At 44.1% G+C, this 23,493-nt stretch overlaps 1 protein-coding gene across 1 annotated transcript in view; it reads left to right on the forward strand.

The window, feature by feature from the left end:
* Window positions 1–23,493, forward strand: part of NMNAT2 (nicotinamide nucleotide adenylyltransferase 2) — a 324,069-nt gene that overhangs the window by 195,951 nt on the left and 104,625 nt on the right. The window contains exon 3 of the mRNA XM_085601729.1: window positions 13,641–13,708. Coding sequence (XP_085457855.1) covers window positions 13,641–13,708 — 68 coding nt within the window. The remainder of the gene's footprint in view (window positions 1–13,640; window positions 13,709–23,493) is intronic.

The following is a 23,493-nucleotide window of genomic DNA, read 5'->3' on the forward strand; positions in this document are numbered from 1 at the left end:
CTTGACACTACGGGGCTGAATAACTTTAGACCTGTTTCGAATCTCCCCCTTCTGTCCAAAACCCTAGAAAGATGTGTTCTCCAACAACTAACCCAACACCTGAACAACATCAAACTACTGGACCCCCACCAATCTGGCTTCAGAAAAGGCTGTAGCACAGAAACCGCGATCCTCAACATCATTGACGATATCCACAGATCACTTGACTCTGACCAATGCTGCCTCCTCATTCTCCTTGACCTCTCGGCAGCATTTGACACGGTAGATCACAATCTGCTCCTTAGGGCTCTCCAAGAAAGAGCCGGCCTTGGTGAAGTGGTCCTCCAATGGTTCTCCTCCTTCCTGCATAATCGCACGCAAAAAATAAAAATCAAAAACTTCACTTCCGACCTCCACCAAGTCAACAAGGGTGTCCCGCAAGGCTCAGTGCTATCCCCGCAACTCTTTAACATCTACATGGAGCCTCTCTCCAAACTACTCAAAAAAGCCAACGTCCGCTTCCATCTCTACGCTGATGATACTCAGATCTATTTGGAAACTACCTCCCTCAAAGACATTCAAAGACTCAATGACGTACTGAGAGATGTTTAACACTGGCTATCATGCAACCACCTTAAACTAAACCCGGACAAAACTGAGACACTCCTCATCTCGAATAAGGAGAAAATCCCCAAATTGCCGAATGGCTAAAGGCTGTCGATGCGCTCAAAGGAAATCTCACTCTAGCAGACTCTGTCAAATCACTAGGCATCACTCTAGACCCAAAACTGAACATGACCAGACATATCAAGAATTCGGCCAAGAGCGCTTTCCTTAACCTCAGACTACTGAACAAAATAAAACCCTTCATTCCTCCCAGTGATCTCAAACAGGCCACCCAAACTCTGGTACTGTCAAGACTGGACTATGGAAATGCAGTCCTATCTGGAATTCCAAAATCACACCCGGCTCCCCTCAAAACTACGCTGCATGCGGCAGCCAGAATGATCACCGGTATCAAGAAATTCGATCACATTTCTCCTGCACTAAGGGAACTTAAGTGGCTTCCTGTCGAAATGCAGATTAGCTTTAGAACAGCCTGCCTCACACATAAAGCACTACACACCGGCAAATCCGAATATCTGGCAAAAAAACTCAAAAAGCCGGTCAGGCTAGGAATCTCAGAAGCTCATACTCCCTTCTACTCATCCCAACAAAAACTCAAAAACAAAAAACTGCACATCGGTACTTCGCCGGTAGCGCTCCAAAAATCTGGAACTCTATTCCCCCCCACATCAGAACCATTCCCTCCTTTGTAAAATTCAAAAGCCAACTCAAAATCTTGTTCCTCAACCGTTCCCTAGGGAGTGGATAGGATCAATCGGAGCAGCTAGCTGACACCGCGCACTGCTCCAACGCCAAGGCTCCGAAGGAATCCAAAGACTAAGTCTGTCCTGCACTGTTATTGTTTATGTTGTTGTGAATCTATGCAATGTTTCCTGCTGTAAAGCGCTCCGATACCCTAGGGTCAGGCCAGCGCTGTATAAAACTTCTTAAATAAATAAATAAAGTGAACATCCATCTCTCTCACTGCAATAGAGCTCAAACTCTTTTTCATAGTCCGGCATTCCAAGAGCTGGGGCTTCACACAAGCTGTCTCTCAACTGTTTAAAAGCCTTCAATTCTTCTTTGTTCAATTCAAGGGGATCTTTCACATCACTTTTCGTCAAGCGTACTAAAGGTTTTGCAATCAGTGAAAAGTTGCTAATCCACTGACGACAGTATCCAACCATTCCAAGAAACATTCTCACTTCTCTTTGAGTCATTGGTGCTCTCATTCCTTTTATGATTCTGATCCTGTCTGCAGTCACTTTTCTCAAACCTTTCTCAATTTTATTGCCTAAATATTGTACTTCCTTTTTGTTAAATTGTAATTTCGATGGGGATACTTTAAGTCCTCCATCCGCCAAATGATGCAGTAATGCAACTGTATCTACCAAACAGGCTTCTCGGGTTCTCGATGCCACCAGTAGGTCATCGATGTAGTGCACTAGTACTGAGTTTTCGGGCATTTTTAAATCTTCCAGGGATTTCTTTAGAATCTGATTAAATATCGATGGACTTTCTGTATACCCCTGTGGGATTCGGCACCATGCCAAGGTACGTTCGCCGAACCGGAACGCAAAAATCTGTTGGCTGTCAGGGTGCAATGGGATGGAAAAGAAAGCATGACACAGGTCAATGACCGTGTACCATTCTGCATCATGGGGAATCTGATATAGGATCACTGAAGGGTTTGGTACAATGGCACAACATGGTACAACAATTGTATTAATTTTTTTTCAGGTCTTGCACTATCCTGAAAGTTCCGTTAGGCTTTTTCAAACCCATGATTGGTGAATTACATGGACTACTCATTATCTCTCTCAAAATTCCTTGTTCAATCATTTTGTCTATTATAGGAGTCACTCCTGCAATTATTTCTGGTGTTAATTTGTATTGGGGAATATTCGGGTAACTTATTCCTTCTTTTACAGTTATCTTTACAGGGTCTAAGTTTTTCATCAATCCCATATCTTCTCCCGTGAAATCCCATACCTCGGGTTTCACTGTTTTCTTCAATTCCTGAGGCAATTCTTCTGAGTCAAATACAACAAATGCCTCAGTAACTTCAGGTTCCATATTGGCCATGGTCATTTTATACAGTACATCCTCATCAGGAGTTTCAAAAGCTATGCCATCCCGAGTACAGAAAATCGTGCAGTTCATCTTACACAACAAATCCCTCCCTAACAAATTTACAGGGCTGGTATCGCACACGACAAAGCGGTGCATGTCAGAAAATTTCACTATTTTAACTTTAACAGGTTCAGTAAGATACGTTTTTATCTGTCTGTTTGAGACTCCAACTACTTGGATTGTGTCATCTGAGAGAGGAAGATTTTTGACATCAGCTGATCTAACAGTTGAACGAGTAGCACCAGTAACTACTATGAAAGTAATATTTTCATCATTTACCTTTCCATCCACAAAAGGGCCTGTCTGGTCTACCTCTAGAGTTGCGCCAAGTACGCACTCTTCTTCCTCTCCTCGGCACCGTCAATAACTCTCTTCTGACTCACTCTCATCGCGTTGCAGCCAATACTGCAAAACAGCACTAGCGCGCAGTAGCTTCGTTACCTGTTCCTCCGTGTAGAATCCTGTCTCATTACTGTATCTCTGAGGGTTTACGCTCTGTGGAAAAGGTGGCTTTGGCACCTGACACTGTTGGGCAACAACCTGCTGCTGTTGCTGCAGTTGACAACTCACCTCATTCTGCACCTGTGGATTCAATGATGCATTATCGTCATTAGCACTTGGGGGCAATTTCACTCGGATTTCCAATGCCCTAATTTTCCGCAGATATGACATGGCCACTTCTTTTTGGCTTCGTCTAAACTAATTTGTCTCTTTCCTTTTCCAATATTAGATTTTTGTCTCACATGGCCCATGCCATTTGCTTGTTCAATCAGCTGGGCTTCCAGCCTTTCCGCTACTTTAACCTGAGCCCACATGGCCTTCTCTTTTAGCTTGCGTTGCTTTGCTTCAATTTCGTAACTCAAATATTTCGCATGTCTCGGTACTTCATCTATCTTTTTGTTTTGCCAATCTACTGTATGCTGTTTAATCATTTCGCTTACTTCAGGTCTCAACCCATACACAAATCGATATACAAAATGACTTAAATCTTTCTCACTCAATTTCTCATCACCACTTTATTGCTTAAAGGCCAACAGCAATCTCTCATAATAGCCATGGACAGATTCTTTTACTTCCTGGTGAGTTCTATCAAATTGTTACCCTATCAGTTTCCTTTGGAGGCACTTTATTCTTCAAAAAGGTAATTACCTGTTCATACTTTCTCATCACTTCTGGATCAGGGGCACCTGTTTTAGGATCCCTAGGATATTCTTGGGTAGGCCAGTCTACTGTGATTTTACATTCCGCCCATAGATCTGCCGGCACAATTATATCGAACAGACCATTCAAATCTATCCACAGTACTTTTGATAATTTAACAAACCTTTCCACTTGTCGATACCACTCCACAGGCTTCTCCCGGAGCCTGGGAAATTCATTTGTAAATGATAAAATGTCCTGTCTAGTCCAGGGAACATGCACATAACCCCCTCCTGGGATCTCCCTCATGGGACATTCTGTTACCACCGTCTCCTTTTCTCTTACCGGGAACGCTGAAAATGTCTTATCTGTTGCCTCATCTCTTTTCCAAAACCACCTGATTTTCCATCTATCTACATCACCCCATTTCCTTAGTAAGGCAATCACTTCTTTAATTTGAGTTAACCTTCCTGCAGTATTTAAATTTCCGATATCCTTTTCAGAGAAATCTACTCTATATGGTTTCTGTAGTGTTCATATTTTCTCAAAGTCAATACCCATTTTGCTTGCTGTCTCTTCCAGTTTCTCATGCAAACTTCTCACTCTCCGAGTTATACTTTTACAAAGAAACATTAACTCTTCGTCCTGATATGCTTTTAACTTCTCAGTTCTAATAGTCCCTACTATTAAATCCTCCAGCGTTATTTTTAATTTGACCACATCTAAAGGTTGAGGTTCTGTATCTTTTCGCTGTAAACTCCTTAACCAATCGTTTAATTCATCAGAAGTGGGACCTACAGGAATTGTTTCATTTCTTATTCACTCTATACTTCTTTCTGGGGTCTCTGGTGCCGATTCTGTTGTCATCAGCATCTTACTTGCTGGACTTTGATTCATTGTCAGATTTTTAGGAGTACTTAACCCTGAGGTTCCTACTAATTTTCCCCATGCATTTTCTCCTGAATCTCTTTTTTCTTTCTCGATTGGTTTATTACTATGATAAGGAACTGTTAAACAATATTCACTATCTTTCTGTTTATCAAAGACAGGCATCACTGGTCCTATAGTTACAGGTACAGTTACGGCTTCCATATTTTTGGTTAATTCCCTAATTTTCTCAGTTAATTCCAGAGTAGTTCTAGCCACTTCAGCTGAATTTTCATTTACCATCGTATTTCAGATTCTCTAAAGGGATTATTTTTCCCTACATCAGGTGGCGTTTGCTCAAAAGTTTTATTTCGCGGTGTTTCTTTTACTGGCGCACTCGGCCTCAGCAGCGTGGAGTTTGGAGCGTGGAGTTTGGTTGATACGGGGGAGGATTTTTATAAAACATGTCCCTGAGCACATCATCCTCCAACTCATTCACACCATACTTGTAACCTTCTGACCCTGTATTGTTTCTCTTCTCTGTACACTTCCTACCACTAGTCTCTTCAGCGTTTCTCAACGGGAACATCCCATCAGTCATGTTTGCACTCCGCCATCTCCTCATCCTGTCATCATGACTTTCCTGTCCACACGGTCTACCAAACATGTAATTATACCTTCCGCCACTTCACTGCCGTTCTCTTTCATACATCTCGTCTTCCCATTCCGTTAAAGCTTCAAATTGAGTAGGTCTAGTTCTCGGTTCTAACCTCATCATCCTTTCTCTTAAGTTCCTTAATACAGCTAAACTAAATGAACCACTTTCTGGAAATACTAGAACTCCATCTTCTGTGGTATACTTTGCCCAATTATCTAGCCAAATACATGTATGGTACCCATATTTCGCTACCATAAAAAATGCGGGCGATTTCGGTGGAGGAAGTAGCTGTCCCTCCCTAGTCACAATCGGCTTATCCTTTTTTAATAAATTCTTGATTTTCCCAAACCATGACCTTTTCTCTTTCTCTGGTGGATCGTAATACATCATTTTCCTTTTCCTTAATCCTGAACCGCTTCTCTACGACTATTCTGTTTGCTGACCTATCGTAGCGTGACTCACACTAACGCACCAATCTGAAGCGTCTACGTCACACTGTAATTCTCCAATCCCAGCGCGACTCACACTAACGCACCAATCAGAAGCGTCTACGTCACACTGGCACTTCTCCAATCCTAGCGCGGCATACACCAGCGCCCCAATCCGTGAAAACTTCGTCTCTCAATGGCTGGCCAATCCCAGCGCGGTCTTTCTGACGTCAGTTTTCTCGCTACTCCTGCTCCTGCTGACCCCTCCTTTACAAATTTTATCGGCAACATTTTTCTGACGTTTTCTTCAATCAAAATCTGTTAGTAACGACATAGAAACACCACCATTGCCTGTTTCACTAAACCAAAGAAATAGTTTTGTCCAATCACACAAGAATTCTGTATTTCTCGAGAGCAGCGCTTACCTCTACCCTACCACAGAATTATTCAGTTTTGCCGATAAAATAGCACTTCCCTCTACCTTACCCTTCTAGCAAGCAAAAACAGCTAACCATTTCTCTGGGGATAAAACACATGTGGAGTCTACACTGCTCCTGAGAATTAAGGCCAGAGTTTCACGAGAGAACCTGTTGCTATTGCACTGACGCACTTTCACATAGAAATGTCCCTAACGATAACACACAACAATGATACCAACTCGAACCCAGGCAATGCGTCGTGCGACTTCACTTGCCACACGTTTTTCCCTGTGTACCTACAGGGCAACCAGACAATACACCGCGCGACTTCACTTGCCACACATTTTCCCCGTGTACCTACAGGGCATCCAACTTCCTACATCCCGGAGGTCTTCAAAAACAACACAAAACGCGACGCGACTCAACATAGAATGTTAGTACATAAATCAATAATCAATCATCAATAATCAATAATCACCAAACCAATACAATAAAACCATCAATCTGCTACCAGAAAACTGCTCCAGCGGGCAAGGGCAAATTTACATATCATCCCTGCATCACAGACCCGTCATCACGCTAACTCATTCATACACGCATTCATTGGTGGGGCCCATAACACCAACATTCATACGTCTCACCTTGAATCTGCACACAGGAGGAAAGAAGCACCGGACATGTGGTGGTACCTTATTACCTATAGGAAGAAAATTCTTTACATTATATATACAATATATCTTAGTACCGATAGACTCCTAACTTTAACATCAAGGCACTCCACCACTTGGTCGATGGACCAATTAGTTGGACTGGTTGATGGTGATTTAGAACCAGCTAAAACACATTTAAAGCTTCAGAACCTTGAATCAATACCTTATTAAAGAATCACAAACTCATTTGCTGTTAATAATGTTTAGTTTAGCTAATAAATTCACCTTCATTGGCATAGTCAGCATTTAATCAAATCAGAATTTTTCAATGAACATTTGGCACAAATCAGCATGACAATTATATTTACATAATTTCTGATATTGGTGACCATTTCCCCAAAACCTGTCAGCCCTGCATCAATCAAATCCCTTCTGGTGTAATCGTCCAATCAAATGCAGGCTAAGACCCAAATAAGTCCGGGAAAAAGTTCCTTCGCTTGGCTCGACACAGTCACAAAGGTTTTCAAAAGGACCAGGCAATCGTGCAAACAAATCGACCAACGGAAATTCAGAACGCAGATCTGAACGCACTCTCTCTCTCTCTCTCCCACTCCTCTACTAAAACTCCCTTTTATAATGAATGCTAAGATAACATGCAACATTTCTAAGCATCAAGAGGCTCTGATTGGCTGAACTCTTAAAATTTGAAATATTGGACTTGATTCCCAGGGTTTCTTGGTTCTCAGGGAATTGAATAAGTCAATACCCATTTTGCTTGCTATCTCTTCCAGTTTCTCATGCAAACTTCTCACTCTCCGAGTTATACTTTTACAAAGAAACATTAACTCTTCGTCCTGATATGCTTTTAACTTCTCAGTTCGAATAGTCCCTACTATTAATTCCTCCAGCGTTATTTTTAATTTGACCACATCTAAAGGTTGAGGTTCTGTATCTTTTCGCTGTAAACTCCTTAACCAATCGTTTAATTCATCAGAAGTGGGACCTACAGGAATTGTTTCATTTCTTATTCACTCTATACTTCTTTCTGGGGTCTCTGGTGCCGATTCTGTTGTCATCAGCATCTTACTTGCTGGACTTTGATTCATTGTCAGATTTTTAGGAGTACTTAACCCTGAGGTTCCTACTAATTTTCCCCATGCATTTTCTCCTGAATCTCTTTTTTCTTTCTCGATTGGTTTATTACTATGATAAGGAACTGTTAAACAATATTCGCTATCTTTCTGTTTATCAAAGACAGGCATCACTGGTCCTATAGTTACAGGTACAGTTACGGCTTCCATATTTTTGGTTAATTCCCTAATTTTCTCAGTTAATTCCAGAGTAGTTCTAGCCACTTCAGCTGAATTTTCATTTACCATCCTATTTCAGATTCTCTAAAGGGATTATTTTTCCCTACATCAGGTGGCGTTTGCTCAAAAGTTTTATTTCGCGGTGTTTCTTTTACTGGCGCACTCGGCCTCAGCAGCGTGGAGTTTGGAGCGTGGAGTTTGGTTGATACGGGGGAGGATTTTTATAAAACATGTCCCTGAGCACATCATCCTCCAACTCATTCACACCATACTTGTAACCTTCTGACCCTGTATTGTTTCTCTTCTCTGTACACTTCCTACCACTAGTCTCTTCAGCGTTTCTCAACGGGAACATCCCATCAGTCATGTTTGCACTCCGCCATCTCCTCATCCTGTCATCATGACTTTCCTGTCCACACGGTCTACCAAACATGTAATTATACCTTCCGCCACTTCACTGCCGTTCTCTTTCATACATCTCGTCTTCCCATTCCGTTAAAGCTTCAAATTGAGTAGGTCTAGTTCTCGGTTCTAACCTCATCATCCTTTCTCTTAAGTTCCTTAATACAGCTAAACTAAATGAACCACTTTCTGGAAATACTAGAACTCCATCTTCTGTGGTATACTTTGCCCAATTATCTAGCCAAATACATGTATGGTACCCATATTTCGCTACCATAAAAAATGCGGGCGATTTCGGTGGAGGAAGTAGCTGTCCCTCCCTAGTCACAATCGGCTTATCCTTTTTAAATAAATTCTTGATTTTCCCAAACCATGACCTTTTCTCTTTCTCTGGTGGATCGTAATACATCATTTTCTTTTTCCTTAATCCTGAACCGCTTCTCTACGACTATTCTGTTTGCTGACCTATCGTAGCGTGACTCTCACTAACGCACCAATCTGGAGCATCTACGTCACACTGTAATTCTCCAATCCCAGCGCGACTCACACTAACGCACCAATCAGAGGCATCTACGTCACACTGGCACTTCTCCAATCCTAGCGCGGCATACACCAGCGCCCCAATCCGTGAAAACTTTGTCTCTCAATGGCTGGCCAATCGCAGCGCGGTCTTTCTGACATCAGTTTTCTCGCTACTCCTGCTCCTGCTGACCCCTCCTTTACAAATTTTATCGGCAACATTTTTCTGACGTTTTCTTCAATCAAAATCTGTTAGTAACGACATAGAAACACCACCATTGCCTGTTTCACTAAACCAAAGAAATAGTTTTGTCCAATCACACAAGAATTCTGTATTTCTCGAGAGCAGCGCTTACCTCTACCCTACCACAGAATTATTCAGTTTCGCCGATAAAATAGCACTTCCTTCTACCTTACCCTTCTAGCAAGCAAAAACAGCTAACCATTTCTCTGGGGATAAAACACATGTGGAGTCTACACTGCTCCTGAGAATTAAGGCCAGAGTTTCACGAGAGAACCTGTTGCTATTGCACTGACGCACTTTCACACAGAAATGTCCCTAACGATAACACACAACAATGATACCAACTCGAACCCAGGCAATGCGTCGTGCGACTTCACTTGCCACACGTTTTTCCCTGTGTACCTACAGGGCAACCAGACAATACACCGCGCGACTTCACTTGCCACACATTTTCCCCGTGTACCTACAGGGCATCCAACTTCCTACATCCCGAAAGTCTTCAAAAACAACACAAAACGCGACGCGACTCAACATAGAATGTTAGTACATAAATCAATAATCAATCATCAATAATCAATAATCACCAAACCAATACAATAAAACCATCAATCTGCTACCAGAAAACTGCTCCAGCGGGCAAGGGCAAATTTACATATCATCCCTGCATCACAGACCCGTCATCACGCTAACTCATTCATACACGCATTCATTGGTGGGGCCCATAACACCAACATTCATACGTCTCACCTTGAATCTGCACACAGGAGGAAAGAAGCACCGGACATGTGGTGGTACCTTATTACCTATAGGAAGAAAATTCTTTACATTATATATACAATATATCTTAGTACCGATAGACTCCTAACTTTAACATCAAGGCACTCCACCACTTGGTCGATGGACCAATTAGTTGGACTGGTTGATGGTGATTTAGAACCAGCTAAAACACATTTAAAGCTTCAGAACCTTGAATCAATACCTTATTAAAGAATCACAAACTCATTTGCTGTTAATAATGTTTAGTTTAGCTAATAAATTCACCTTCATTGGCATAGTCAGCATTTAATCAAATCAGAATTTTTCAATGAACATTTGGCACAAATCAGCATGACAATTATATTTACATAATTTCTGATATTGGTGACCATTTCCCCAAAACCTGTCAGCCCTGCATCAATCAAATCCCTTCTGGTGTAATCGTCCAATCAAATGCAGGCTAAGACCCAAATAAGTTCGGGAAAAAGTTCCTTCGCTTGGCTCGACACAGTCACAAAGGTTTTCAAAAGGACCAGGCAATCGTGCAAACAAATCGACCAACGGAAATTCAGAACGCAGATCTGAACGCACTCTCTCTCTCTCTCTCCCACTCCTCTACTAAAACTCCCTTTTATAATGAATGCTAAGATAACATGCAACATTTCTAAGCATCAAGAGGCTCTGATTGGCTGAACTCTTAAAATTTGAAATATTGGACTTGATTCCCAGGGTTTCTTGGTTCTCAGGGAATTGAATATGTCATCCTTTAGTTTGCACAGTTCTCAAGCGAAAGGGTCCGAAGTATCAACATGCAGACTTTGAGGACAGGTTGTCATTTTCTTTTCTGTCATTCACACTAGTTGAGTCTTGGCAATCCTCCACGTTCCTATCCTTCACGAGGAACACAGCGCCCACATCTGAGGTCGCCTGGAGATCATCAGAGCCATCCGAGTCTGCGCAGTAGACATCGCGCTCACACGACGGTGGCCACTTCCAAACTCCGTTTTGAATATTGCGGCCTAGTAGGCCCAAATGCCAACGTAAGCAAAACAAACATAAAAAGAAATGAATATACAGAAATGAAGATTTGTATGTTTAAACCCACACTAATCCCAATATATATTAGAATTTTCCTAGCTTATAGCAACATTTAAAGCAATAATACTCACCATTCCGCAATACCAGGAACGCAAACCATTACAAAGGCAACATAAACCATGCAATTTCTATCACAACACATTCTACAGTTAATATGCGTACCACAGTTAGTCATTAGAATTATTTGCCATGCAATTAGCTTTTAGTCCCACGTATAATTCGTGTTTATTGAGGTGCAATGTTGATTAGTAGTAACACTCAAAACAGTTAATACAAGTTAATATTTAGAATAGTTACGTAATTAGTATTTTAGCATGCAAAATAGAGAAGGTATACAACATTTTGCTTTACCTGCTCCACCAATAGCAACATAAAATAGATGTTTAGAAACCTGCTCCATGCATGGATAATACTTAAATACAAATGCAAAAGAGTTATTTTGCACTTTGTATGCTGATTTTCTCATAAGAATCAAAGCAAACTTTACTCTTGTGCACTGCCAACAACTGACAACCTTTATTCCAGCTATGCTGGATTTGAAGTGCATCGGTGGCATTTTTCCAGCTGGCTGCTTCATTGAATTAACACAATTTATGTGAGCCAGAAGGTTACACGGTTTGATATTTTTCTACATTTTCTTCTTTGTGGTGCTGCACAGGCCTGCTTTTCCACCTACACACAGGAACAGCAGCTGTTCAGAGGCTGATGCATAATGCTGGTCTCCTGTACACGAGTGCACTCAAGACTGGGTGATTGCAGCTCAGAGATCTTAGGGGCTCTGGGAGAGGGATTTGGGATCCCCTATCTCTGATGATCAATGGGCCTTCTGCAAGTCACAAATTAGAGATTTATGTTTGAACAGTAGACAGTGGTCCGAAGTCAGGGTTCAGTAGGATTTACCACAACCAGTCATTACAGGTGAGAAAAAGACCTCATCATTTGTCAAATTTAGACAGGTCAAGTCTGATGAAATTTAAAAGAGGAAAAGTGTACGGTATTTACTGTAACATGCAGCAATAAGACTTCCCCCCGGATGTGTCGGTCCACTAACATTGTTGTCCTTAAGAGGCAGCAAACTTTCTGCATCTAGGTCGGTCCTTGTCGGGCCTCATGACATACCAGCTGGAGGTCTCGAACTGATGACACTTCACATGCAGCATCCATTTCATTCCATTGCACTTTTGAGTTTTGTTAAGTACATCCCTTCCTTTGGTCATTGATACACAGCACTGACATTCGAGCCAAACCGAGTGTAGCTATGCACTGGGGTAGGGGACTTCTTCCGAAGATAGGGTGCTGGCTGGTTGTACATCTGAATATCGACACCAGCAATATCATGGTACAAGAATATTGAAGACACATTATCAAGGGACAAAGTATGAAAAGGTAAGTGCATATAGGAAATTATAGATTTACTATTCATAACTCCACATCTAAGCACCTTGAAGATATATGTAGCAGATAGCTACATATATGTGAAGTTAGGTAAACACAATCTAGACTGACTTACGTGTTGATATTTTATCTTCAACATTCTGTCCTCGATATTGTGGTTTCAATTTTCAGGAGGCACATTGTACTTTGTAACTTAGAAATAAGACTCATGGAGATGAGTACTCTGCCCTGCCTCTCTTTCTTCCTCCTCTATCACTCTTTCTCTGCCTTCCCTCCCACTCTTGTTATAGGTCAAGCCAATCCACATTCACACCTTCCAGGGCATATTACTAGTGTTGACGTAAATAAGAAGAGCAAGGGAGGAAGCGATCTCACGAGAAGCCTGCTCAGAAGCAAGAAATGCATTTTCATAATTTATAATTATCCCAGAATTCATCTTCATTCTCTAGATCCACATCTTTAGATTTTGAGTTATGTTTTTTCATACCAGGTACATTTTGGTCTAGTTCATGGTTTCCAGTGTTGTTGGTATTCCAAAGGACAATCCATGCCAGAGTTTCAGGGTAACCACTGGCTATCTATTTTACATTCATCTAGATGTACTATATATACATTTCTCTTATGTGCACATACAGAAGATCTGGCATGAATCAATTCCACCTGGACCAAGGCTGGACAACCCTTGCCTATATAACCACGTGTGCAGTTGTCGGCTAGTCGGGAAGGTCAGGGCGAGTGAAGGATGAAATCTGTGGGATATGGGTGTAGTCTGGCATCATGCCGTAGCTTTTAACACTGCTCTGCAGAGGATGATTGACAGGAGGAGGATGTCTCTGCAGATCAAAACAGATGGGTATTGAGGTTACATAGGTGACAGGTGGGAAACCTAAAAAAGTGTGACCAATTGATGGGTGTCCATTCTTAACTGTTAGTTGATGTGTTTCTTATAATGTTTACTACTGTTTCTACCGTAGAGAATATTTGTGTTTGATACTGATGTGAATGCTCTTATCTGACATGATCTTTTCATTTGCAGGGTCTGGTCTCCAGTCGCCATCGCCTCACCATGTGCCAACTCGCTGTCCAATCTTCGGACTGGATAAGGTGAGCTTTTTCCCATCACCACTCTCAGTACCGGATCTCCAAAGAGGCCCCTTACTGACCCCACTGACCTGGGACAGAAGAATTCTGACTGCCAGTGACCCTCATGCCCATTTTAATGCAGGATGTCCACTTTTTTCATAACGCTGTTTTGCAAGTAAAACTTTCTTTGCCTAAATGCCATTCCTTCATTATCCATGTAAGTAGTTATCTTGCCCACCATATTCCAATGATCTTCTTTTCACCACCTCTGCTAGGGAGGAGCTTGCTCCTTTACACCTGACTCCCCACAAGGTACCACCGGTGACCTGTTCTGCTGCCTCTCATTCACTCATTGTTTCACCCAATACCAGTGTGCCGTACAGTATCTCTCTTCGCCTATTGGATTCCAATGCTTGGATCCCATCTTTTCTTTCTCTGCTAGTGTCCCCACACAGCCCGCATTCCAACTCCTTGCCTAGGTGGGCTTACGTCTTTTTTCTCCTATGCATTTTCCTACTGTAGATTAAGTTCAGGATCTTTTCTCTCCTCTGAGCGATGTCTTCTCCCTGGCTCCCTCTGATCCACTCCTTCTCGCAGATATGCCAAATGATCTCATTGGTTTGTCTTTCATGCTCCTACTAGATCCCCTTCTTGCACTGTCCAGACTCCATCTCTGCTGATTCTCTCTAGATGTTCAGTATGGTCTCTATAGCGCGTCCTGCACTCTCTAGAACACACAAACCTCCCCAGATCATTTCTGCATGCCTTGGCACCCTGCAGATGAATCGACCCCTGCTCTTTGGATGGTCATATGACCTAGATCTTGGCACCCCTCAGATACCCCATATGTTATATCCCATCTCATACTCAGCAGATCACACTCAATCCCATCAACGACAGACACCATTCATTCATGGTCAATGGCCTTCTTCTTCTCCAGAACTCATCCTAAAATATCAGGCCTTTTTCCTCTTCATTTCTTACCAATACTCAGAGCACTCCATTCATACCCTATGGCCTCCATGTTCTCCATATCTCGACCTACAGTCACCAGGTCCCTCTCTAGTTCAATATCTTTCACCCCTCTGGTGCTCTTTGCTCTCAAGACAGCCTTCTTGCTCTCTGTATCTCATCTGACCCCTGACCATCCTGCACTCTCCAAATCATAGCACCCTACTGAGGCTCTTCTTTCTTTTCTTTTGACCTCCATCGTGTTCTTCATTTCCCACCCTGCACTCTCCAGACCCTCCATCTTGCACCATTCGGATATCACCCTGCTCTCCAGATGGCCTCCATGTTCTCCATATCGCGTCCTACACTCTCCCGACCACCCATTATTCTCCAGATATTTCATAACTCTGCTCCTCTGCCCCTTTCCACCTCTTCTCTCCAAATGGCCTCCATGTTCTCCATTTCTCATATTCTATTCTGCTGGACCCCCCCACCCCCCCCATGCTCTCCATACCTTGGCCTCCAAGATATGACGTCCATGCTCACCATATCATATCCTACACTCTTCAGATCCTACCTCCACATATCGTGGTACCACTCAGATGTCCACAGATACAAGTGGTGGAGCCACTTACAAAGCAGATACGTGTGTGCCTTTGTGTGTCTGTCTGTGTGTGTGCCACACAATAGATATATATTATTAGTTATAGTTACGACCACGTTTCCATAGGAAAAGCATTTTTGGTTTGCTAATATCTTTTGCACCTTTTGACGAATCTTCACGAAACTTCACGAAACTTTCCAGATAAAATGCCCTTCCACCTCAGCTCCTTCCTGCAAGGCTTTGGGGTGATCCATCAAACGGGGGCAGAGAAATGTGTTTTCGCCATTCATTTTTTCATAGGAACTTTAATCACAGAAACAGCCCAAAACGCCTGAACAAATTTACACCAGATTTGGCAGAAAACTAGAACTTTTTTCAGAAATAGTATTTTTCTGATTTGGTGTAAATCTGTTCAGTAGTTTTTGCATATTTAAGGCAAACAAATTTTATATTTCACACCGCAGATGATCTGCAGGGCCAGCAGATTTCATGATTAGATCTGATTGGCTGCCATCAAATCAACAAAGATTTGGCGGCAGCTAACTTAGACTCAACAAAGGTTAACTAAAGACATTAGAGGAAAGGATAGGGATACCCTGACACCCTAGGACTGTAGGTGGGGAAGGGAGGGTTTTACAAAAAACAAAAAAAGTTCGCTAGAAATTTGCAAAGGATCTGTGAATCCGCTGCAATTTGTTTAAAGAAAAAAGCATGGGCTCCTGTACTACTGATCAACTGTCAAGGCCTCAGAGACCCCATCTCTGGGGCCCAGCTCAATGATTGTGTACTGGGGGGCCCAACCTGGGGACACAGACGTTTCCCTGCCCGCTGCCCACAGGGGTTGAAAGCAGAGTGTGGCCACAGGCCAGGCCCAATGGCTAACCCAACGCCACCATGCATGTCTTGTGATTGGCTGCCTGTGGGGGGTTGGCCACAGGGCCATGCCACAGGACTCAGACATCTGTAGGCCATGTGTGGTGTGGTATTGGCTTTACGTATGGTAAAAAACATTATTATTTTATGTTTTAAAAAAAACTAGAAATTCACTGGAAAAAAACAAAAGTTAAAGTAACATTATAGTTAGGAGAACATTTCAGTGACAACGTAACATTTTAAACATACAAAACCACTGAAGTTCACCATTTATAGTTATCTCAAGTAACTATAACTTGTGCTCTAAGGTAACTATAACTCGCATCATTGCCATGCACTGCTAATTACCCCACATATTACATCACCCTTGACATCTTCTACGACATCATTGATAACATCACTGCAACATTTGCAATAAAATTATTCATGAGAAAACTGTGCATGGTGGGGGCGCGAGTTATAGTTACCTTAAGGTGAATTTCAGTGGTTTTGTACACTTTGGTACTGAAATTTTCACGCAACTATAACATTACTCTAACCTTTGGTATTTAAGTGAATGTATAGAAATATATTATATATATGTGCACATACATACACAGACAGGTTTGAACATTTTAAGCAAACCACACTGCTTTGTATTGAAAGGTATTTGTACAAATATATATGTGTGGCAAGGTGCAGTATCTTTTTCTGTGCACTTTGCACATTCAGTGGCTGAGGTTGTGGGTCCAAGGGGGGCAGGACAAAAAGAGCATGGGCCACATCACCATCTGGAACCCCTCTAGAGCGCCAATGTACCCCCTTTCTCTTTCCTGTTTACTAAGAGTCTCCCTCGGCTCTTGTGGCCTGGCCTTCTGCTGCACCAGCTCCTGCCAGCGCCTCGGGAGATGTGTAATCAAAGACGCGCCCACGGAATAAACCACGTCTGCATCAGAAGCGGTGATTTGCAGTTAATTGACAGGCAGCATGTGGGTGTAAATCAGTATGTGCCAATTATAATTCCTTCACAGCCTGTTGTTCGATGGAAGACTTGTCAGCCTTGCAGATTTTGGCGGGAATCCTAGGATTATAGGCTCCGGTGTGAAGAAGTCCCCTGTGCCAGGCTATAGGATACGTTGCAGTGTCAAGCACCAGCAGTGCAGTGTTTTGGGGGAAAATGACAAGTTTGCTTGTGTAAATATAAGAGTTTGAAATGATGAACCTCTCTCCATTGCCTACCCCTAAGTTCCACCCCAGACAACAATTTCCAACAGGCTCCTTACCAGCAGAACAGGAGGGCCATAGCATGACAACAACTCCTTGTAAGGATGCTGACATTGGTCCAGTCAGGCAGAATACTGGCCCTCCCTGCGGTTGTTTGCCTGCTCTGTAGCCTGGGTGGGTTGGCAGTGACCAGGCAGACACAGTGGAAGTATTTATTTCCTATGTTCAGTCAGGTTAGGAGGCTGGTTGTTGCTTATTACTGAGAATGTTTATCTATGTCTGTCTCCAGTCCCGGGCAGTGGCGGCCACCATAAACCAAAGGTGGGGACGGGGGATGGATAGACAGAGGAGGGGCGTGGAACTAATGATTTAAAAAAAAGGTTCCTTTCGCTTTCGCTGACTCCGACACCCGCCTTGGTGCTCTCCCAGCAGTGTCTGGGAAAGCAGACTCCCCAGCCAATCCAGACGCTGCACTCACGCTATGAGAGCAGCACCAGGATTGGTCTGAGCGGCCTGGTCTGCTGCTCAGACAGTCCCTGGGAGCCTGTGGCTTTTCTCCAAACCAGCTGTGAACACAGCTGGGTTGGAGAAATGGAAATGTGCATGTCTGTTTGGGTGGCTTAAGACGGCCGGCCAAACTTACATGCGCACTTCTAAGTGCCCACCAATCCTCCCGGCCCGCCCAGCCCAACACGCATGCCTGACTAGCCACAGAAAAATAAAATTATGTTGTTTTATTATCACTTTATTTTTCTGTCACTGATTCTGACGAGAGGGGCGATGCTCCTCCGCCATTACGGAGGAGCCGCGCTTGCTAGTACTTCTGTTCCACCAAATGTACCCACTCGGTCCAGCAAGTTATTTTGTCCCACTTGTTTCTATATAGAGTGTTTCGAGGGAAAATTCTTTATCCAAAAATAAATACATAAAAAACAATACTGCATACACTCTGGAGCTCCGTCACTTGTTGATATGAGGTGAAGTCCGGCGCAGACTCTCCACACTTTGTGCCTGTTCAGCATCTAATTAGCTACCCCAGGCTTCTCCGTGGGGTAAGTGGGAACTCTAAAGCCCTTCCATGCTGTATAAGTCTCTAACGATGCCACATTTCCCCTCATTCCAAACGGCAAAACTCGGAAATTTGCAAATTTTTCTTGGCACAAATTGTGTCGAGTTGAACCTTTCAAAACAGGTGTGGGATGCAAGTGTTGTATTACTGGATACATTATTGGATACATTGTAAGCCGTATTTGGGATGTCACTAATAATTTGACTTCACTAATGAATGTATTGCTCACCCCACAAAAGGTCACTGAGTGCTGTAAAGGTGAACTATCAGCAAAGGTTGTATCGTGGTCTGATGTAAAATGAAGCCTCCCGTACAGAATGTGCTGAGAAGCCCCTGAATCTCCCATATCTCTCTGATGGTCACTGGCCATGAGCTGAATGGGGGTCCCCAGAAGTACTGTGGGCCCTTCAAAGGGCTGGGAAACCCCTGCCATGCATAGGCTGCAGGGGTTTGCTTTACACCCCTGAGGATGTATTAAGCAGAGGCCACTTGAAATGCCCAATGATTGGATGTCCAATTATGGAAATTTGCATCTGCGACAATGATTGGCTCGGCAGACCCAGCTGATATTTTCCTGGTCTCTATTTTGTGGGATGCGGAGATGTGAGAATCCAGGGTCAGCCCATTGCCTTGCCGGTATGATTGTGACGTGGCCGGGCAGCGTGAGACCTGTCCGGCAGCCCAAACCTCCTTGGAGAAAGGGCACTTCCGGGAACACTACAAAGCTTTCAGAGACTTTTTATTATATAATTTGATTTTATTATGAATAAATGTCACTGTTCAACAACAGTAATCTTCAATCCAAGCAAGCAGGTCAAGTCTGCCAACACACCTTATACCTCAGCGCTAACGCGTAGTTGATGCTGTTGCTTTTGTTTTTATGTCATTTTAAATATTGCAACTCGCGCTGCTATCTTTGGCGCTCTGTACTTTCTGAGGCTTATTATTGCAGGGAATAGCTAGGTCATACTTGCATTTAAAACTTGACAACTCACCTGCACTTTGCGGGATCTAGTTAGATTCGGGGGGACTACTTGGGACGCGATCGCGGCGTTCCGGCCGCCATCTTAGGTGAGGCCAATTGGATCAGACTGCCTTCGGGTGCCATCTTTGGTGGGGCTAGAGGTGTGTCCTCGCAGGACTCCCGCGCGGATTATCGCCACAGTATATAAGGGATGTGTGTACCAGCGCGCAGCGTTGGCGCGCAGCGAGCGCGACGGCGGCGCGCCAGAGGTGCGCCAGAGGTAAGCCCGTTTGCGCCCGTTCGCGCACAGGTCGTGCCGGGAGCCGGGGACCCTGTTCCATTGTCCGATGCTCGGTTAACATATACTAGAGACATGCTGCTAAAACTCAATCTAGGTTCGAGCTCATGCCATCAGCCTCTTGCTACCGAGCGGTGGGTACAGCCCTTGTTGTGCGGTCTGCTGAACGTTAGATCACTGAGTAAACACCATATGGAAATTGTATTACTCATAGAGTCTGGTAAGTTAGACATTCTGTTTATGACAGAAACGTGGACCAGAGCGGACTGCACGGTGGAGTTAGGGTTAGCCTGTCCTCCTGGCTATAAGATCAGATACAACCCGCGGGAGGGAGCTAGAGGAGGTGGTGTGGGCCTTATATTTAGGGAATCGCTTGATGTCTCAATGCTTGACACTAAGAGTATTTTGGGCTGTGAGACCCTGGCCTTTTCCATCAAAGGGCACGGAGGTACTCTCTACTCTGGGCTGTTGTGTTATCGGCCCCCTGCCAGTATGTTGTCAGCAGTACCTGAGCTAATTGATACTATCTTCGAGCTCTCTAACACCCATGCTAGGACTCTGATTCTGGGAGATTTTAATCTTTGTCCTGATGGCCCTACAAGGTCTGCCCTCTCGGAGCTGGTTCAGGCCTGTAGTGATATTCACTTGCAGCAGTTGGTACACTCACAGACCCACACTAAGGGCCATACTCTCGACCTGATCTTTGCAGACACTGGACAGGTAGTAGTTCGAGACATCCTCCCTCAGTGCTGGACGGACCATGCCTTGGTCCTTTTCTCTGTTGCACTCCCTATGGCAACAACTGGGAGCGGAAGAACCGGCACTAGGACTAAGATGGGTAGGCAGTGGTCAAAGCTGCTTAAACAACCTTGCCTGCCATCCTTGCTGGGTGGTGAAATCTCCTTAGGAGATAGTGTGGATGCAAGCTATGAGTGCCTCAGCCGGAAAATCGTTAATTCCTTAGAGGTGCTGGCCCCTCTGCGCAAAATCAGAGATAGATCCAAGATCGCTATGCCTTGGTTTACCGCTGAGCTATCACAATTGAAGCTTTGCTGTAGACGTGCGGAGCGAGCTTGGAGAAAAAACTATCTTGACTCTGAGAAAGCTCTCTTTAAACAGGCCTTGTTGTCCTATAAAAAACAGATTAAAGCTGCAAAAGCGCGATTCCTGGAGGAGTCGCTCTTAAATGCATCGAATAAAACGCAGGCCTTGTTTAAGATTGTTGGGGACCTCTCTCGACCTGCCTCTGCTGCCAACGATATCCCTGCCTCCCAAGCTCTGTGTACCTCTCTGGCGGAGGCCTTTGAAGATAAGATCGCTCTGATCCTAAGCAAGCTTGCTTTAACGACTACATCTGTTATTCATCCTGCACAGGGTCCCATATCAGTGACCGCTATAGAGATGAAAAGGGTAGTTGGTAAACGGGCACAGTTGGATAGTTTTCCTCTTCCATCCTTTGAGGAATTCTGCCTGTTGGCTAAGAGTGTATCCTCTGGTTCCCCGTTGGACCCATTGCCACATAAATACTGGAAAGTATTCCAGGCGGAGCTTTTTCCTCCGTTGCATGCTATCTGTTGCCAGTCTCTTTCTTTGGCACGTGTCCCGGAGTGTTGGAAATTAGCAGTGGTCTCACCTTTATTGAAGAAGGAAACCTTGGACCCTACCTGCCCAGCGAACTATAGACCTATATCGCTGCTCCCTTTTCCCATTAAGATTCTGGAGAAACTGGTTACTAGACATCTGTCCAGTTTTATGGAGACCAACTTCTGCCTGGACACGTCTCAATTCGGCTTCAGACCCGCACACGGCACGGAGTCTGCCCTGGTGACCGTTTTGGACGATCTTCGTTCGCGAGCCGACACTGGCCGAGCAGCCTTTTTAGTGCTGCTCAATATGTCGGCCGCCTTCGATACGGTCAACCACGACATCCTGATCAGAAGACTCGAGGATGTAGGGGTGAAGGGCTTGGCTCGTGACTGGCTGATCTCCTACTTGGGTGATAGGCAGCAGGTAGTGGCCTTGCCACCCTTCCAGTCGGAGATTAAAGCAGTTAAGCAGGGTGTTCCGCAAGGGTCTGCCATCAGCCCTATTTTGTTCAATCTCTATCTTCGCCCTCTAGTGAGTCTGATTAAATCCTTCGGCATCTCGGTTATTAACTATGCCGATGATACACAGCTCATCTTTTCCATCGAGGGCAAGGATGCGGTGCCTCTGGTGACTTTTCACCAGTGTATGGCGTCAACTGCAGAATGGTTGAGGCAGAACTCTCTGCAGTTCAATGGCTCCAAAACAGAGGTATTACACTGCTCGCTGGATCGGGTCCCTCGGCCACTGCATTTTGAGTTTTGGCCTACCTCTTTTTCGGATGCTCCTTCAGCAGCGGCCTCCGCCAGAAATCTGGGCGTAGTGCTTGGGCCCAATCTTCAACTGGACCTCTTTGTAAATAAAACTGTGGCCACTTGTATGATGCTGCTACGTATGCTGTGGAAGATTCTTCCGCTACTGCCGGCCCACGTTCGGCCAGAAGTAGTGCGTGGCACCATATTGAGCAGGCTGGATTACTGCAACGCACTACTGCTGGGAGCCCCAATTAATCTGGTGGCTAAGCTGCAACGTGTGCAGAATATGGCGGCTAAGTTGGCTTTGTCCCGGCGCCGTTCCGCTTCTTCTTCTACGGCACTAGTCGATCTTCATTGGCTACCTGTCCCGCAACGAGTCATCTTCAAAGCACTTTGTTTAGTGTTTAAAGGACTTCATGGGCAAGGACCTGCTCCGTTGCAGGATTTGTTCCAGTGGTATGTGCCCACTCGCTCCCTTCGGTCTCTATCAGCACATTTGGTGCTAATTCCAAAGGTAATGAGAGCTCGGATGGGCGGGAGAGCTTTTGGATTTGTGGCAGCTAAACATTGGAATACTCTTCCCCTGTCGCTGAGAAGCTCCGGGGACTTTTCCTCCTTTAGGAAGGAACTAAAAACATTTCTCTTTCCTAGGTTTGATTAATTTCTTTTGACTGCTCTGTGTGGTGTTGGTATAATTGTCTGAAGCGCCAGGATACCCTTCGGGTGATAGTTTTGCGCTATACAAATACGCCATACATACATACATACATACATACATAGTGGGGTATATTTACTAAAACCTCCGGCTGGGTGAGGGGGAGAAAGTAGGAAAGCACCATATCTACTTAGATGGTACTGCCCTGTTCTCTCCCTAGCGCATGCATGCAATCGGGCTGTATAGCACTATGCACACACCTGCGCACCATATTTAAAGTGTGCATGCTTTTTATGTACCATAGGTTTTGTACTGGAAGGCTACCTTCCAATGCAAGGTACCATGCTAAGACAAACTTTAAAAGTTTTCCCACTTTGGATGCCTGCTGTACAGCACAGCACACATGCAAAGTAAGAAAAGTTTGGAGAAATTAAAGCATTTCTCCAAGTTAACACCATTCTCAAAAAGGTGTTACATTTTGGTGCAAAACTCTATCTACTATTTTTAGTAGATAGGGCTTTGCATTAAAGTCCGTGGGTGGTTGCATGGGAATGCCCATGTACCATCCTTAGAATGAGCCCTTGGCGCAAAGTAATGCAAAGCAGTGTAAAGAGCTTCTTTGCGTTGCCTTCAGTTAACTTTCCAGTGCAAAACAAGTTTTGCGCTGGAAAGTACAATCAAAATAAACAATTTGCACTGGTTTGCATCACCTCTGTTCTCAGAGGTTAGATGAAGTCTTGTTGGCGCAGATGTATCTGGCGCCCTTAAAGGGGTTCTGTTACAGGGGGGTAGGGATGGAGAAGGCGACTAGGTCCTTCCTAGTCAGGCTGGGCAGAGGTTCTCTGGGTCC

This window comes from Triturus cristatus, chromosome 4_2 (assembly GCF_964204655.1).
Source record: "Triturus cristatus chromosome 4_2, aTriCri1.1, whole genome shotgun sequence".
Lineage (NCBI taxonomy): Eukaryota > Metazoa > Chordata > Amphibia > Caudata > Salamandridae > Triturus > Triturus cristatus.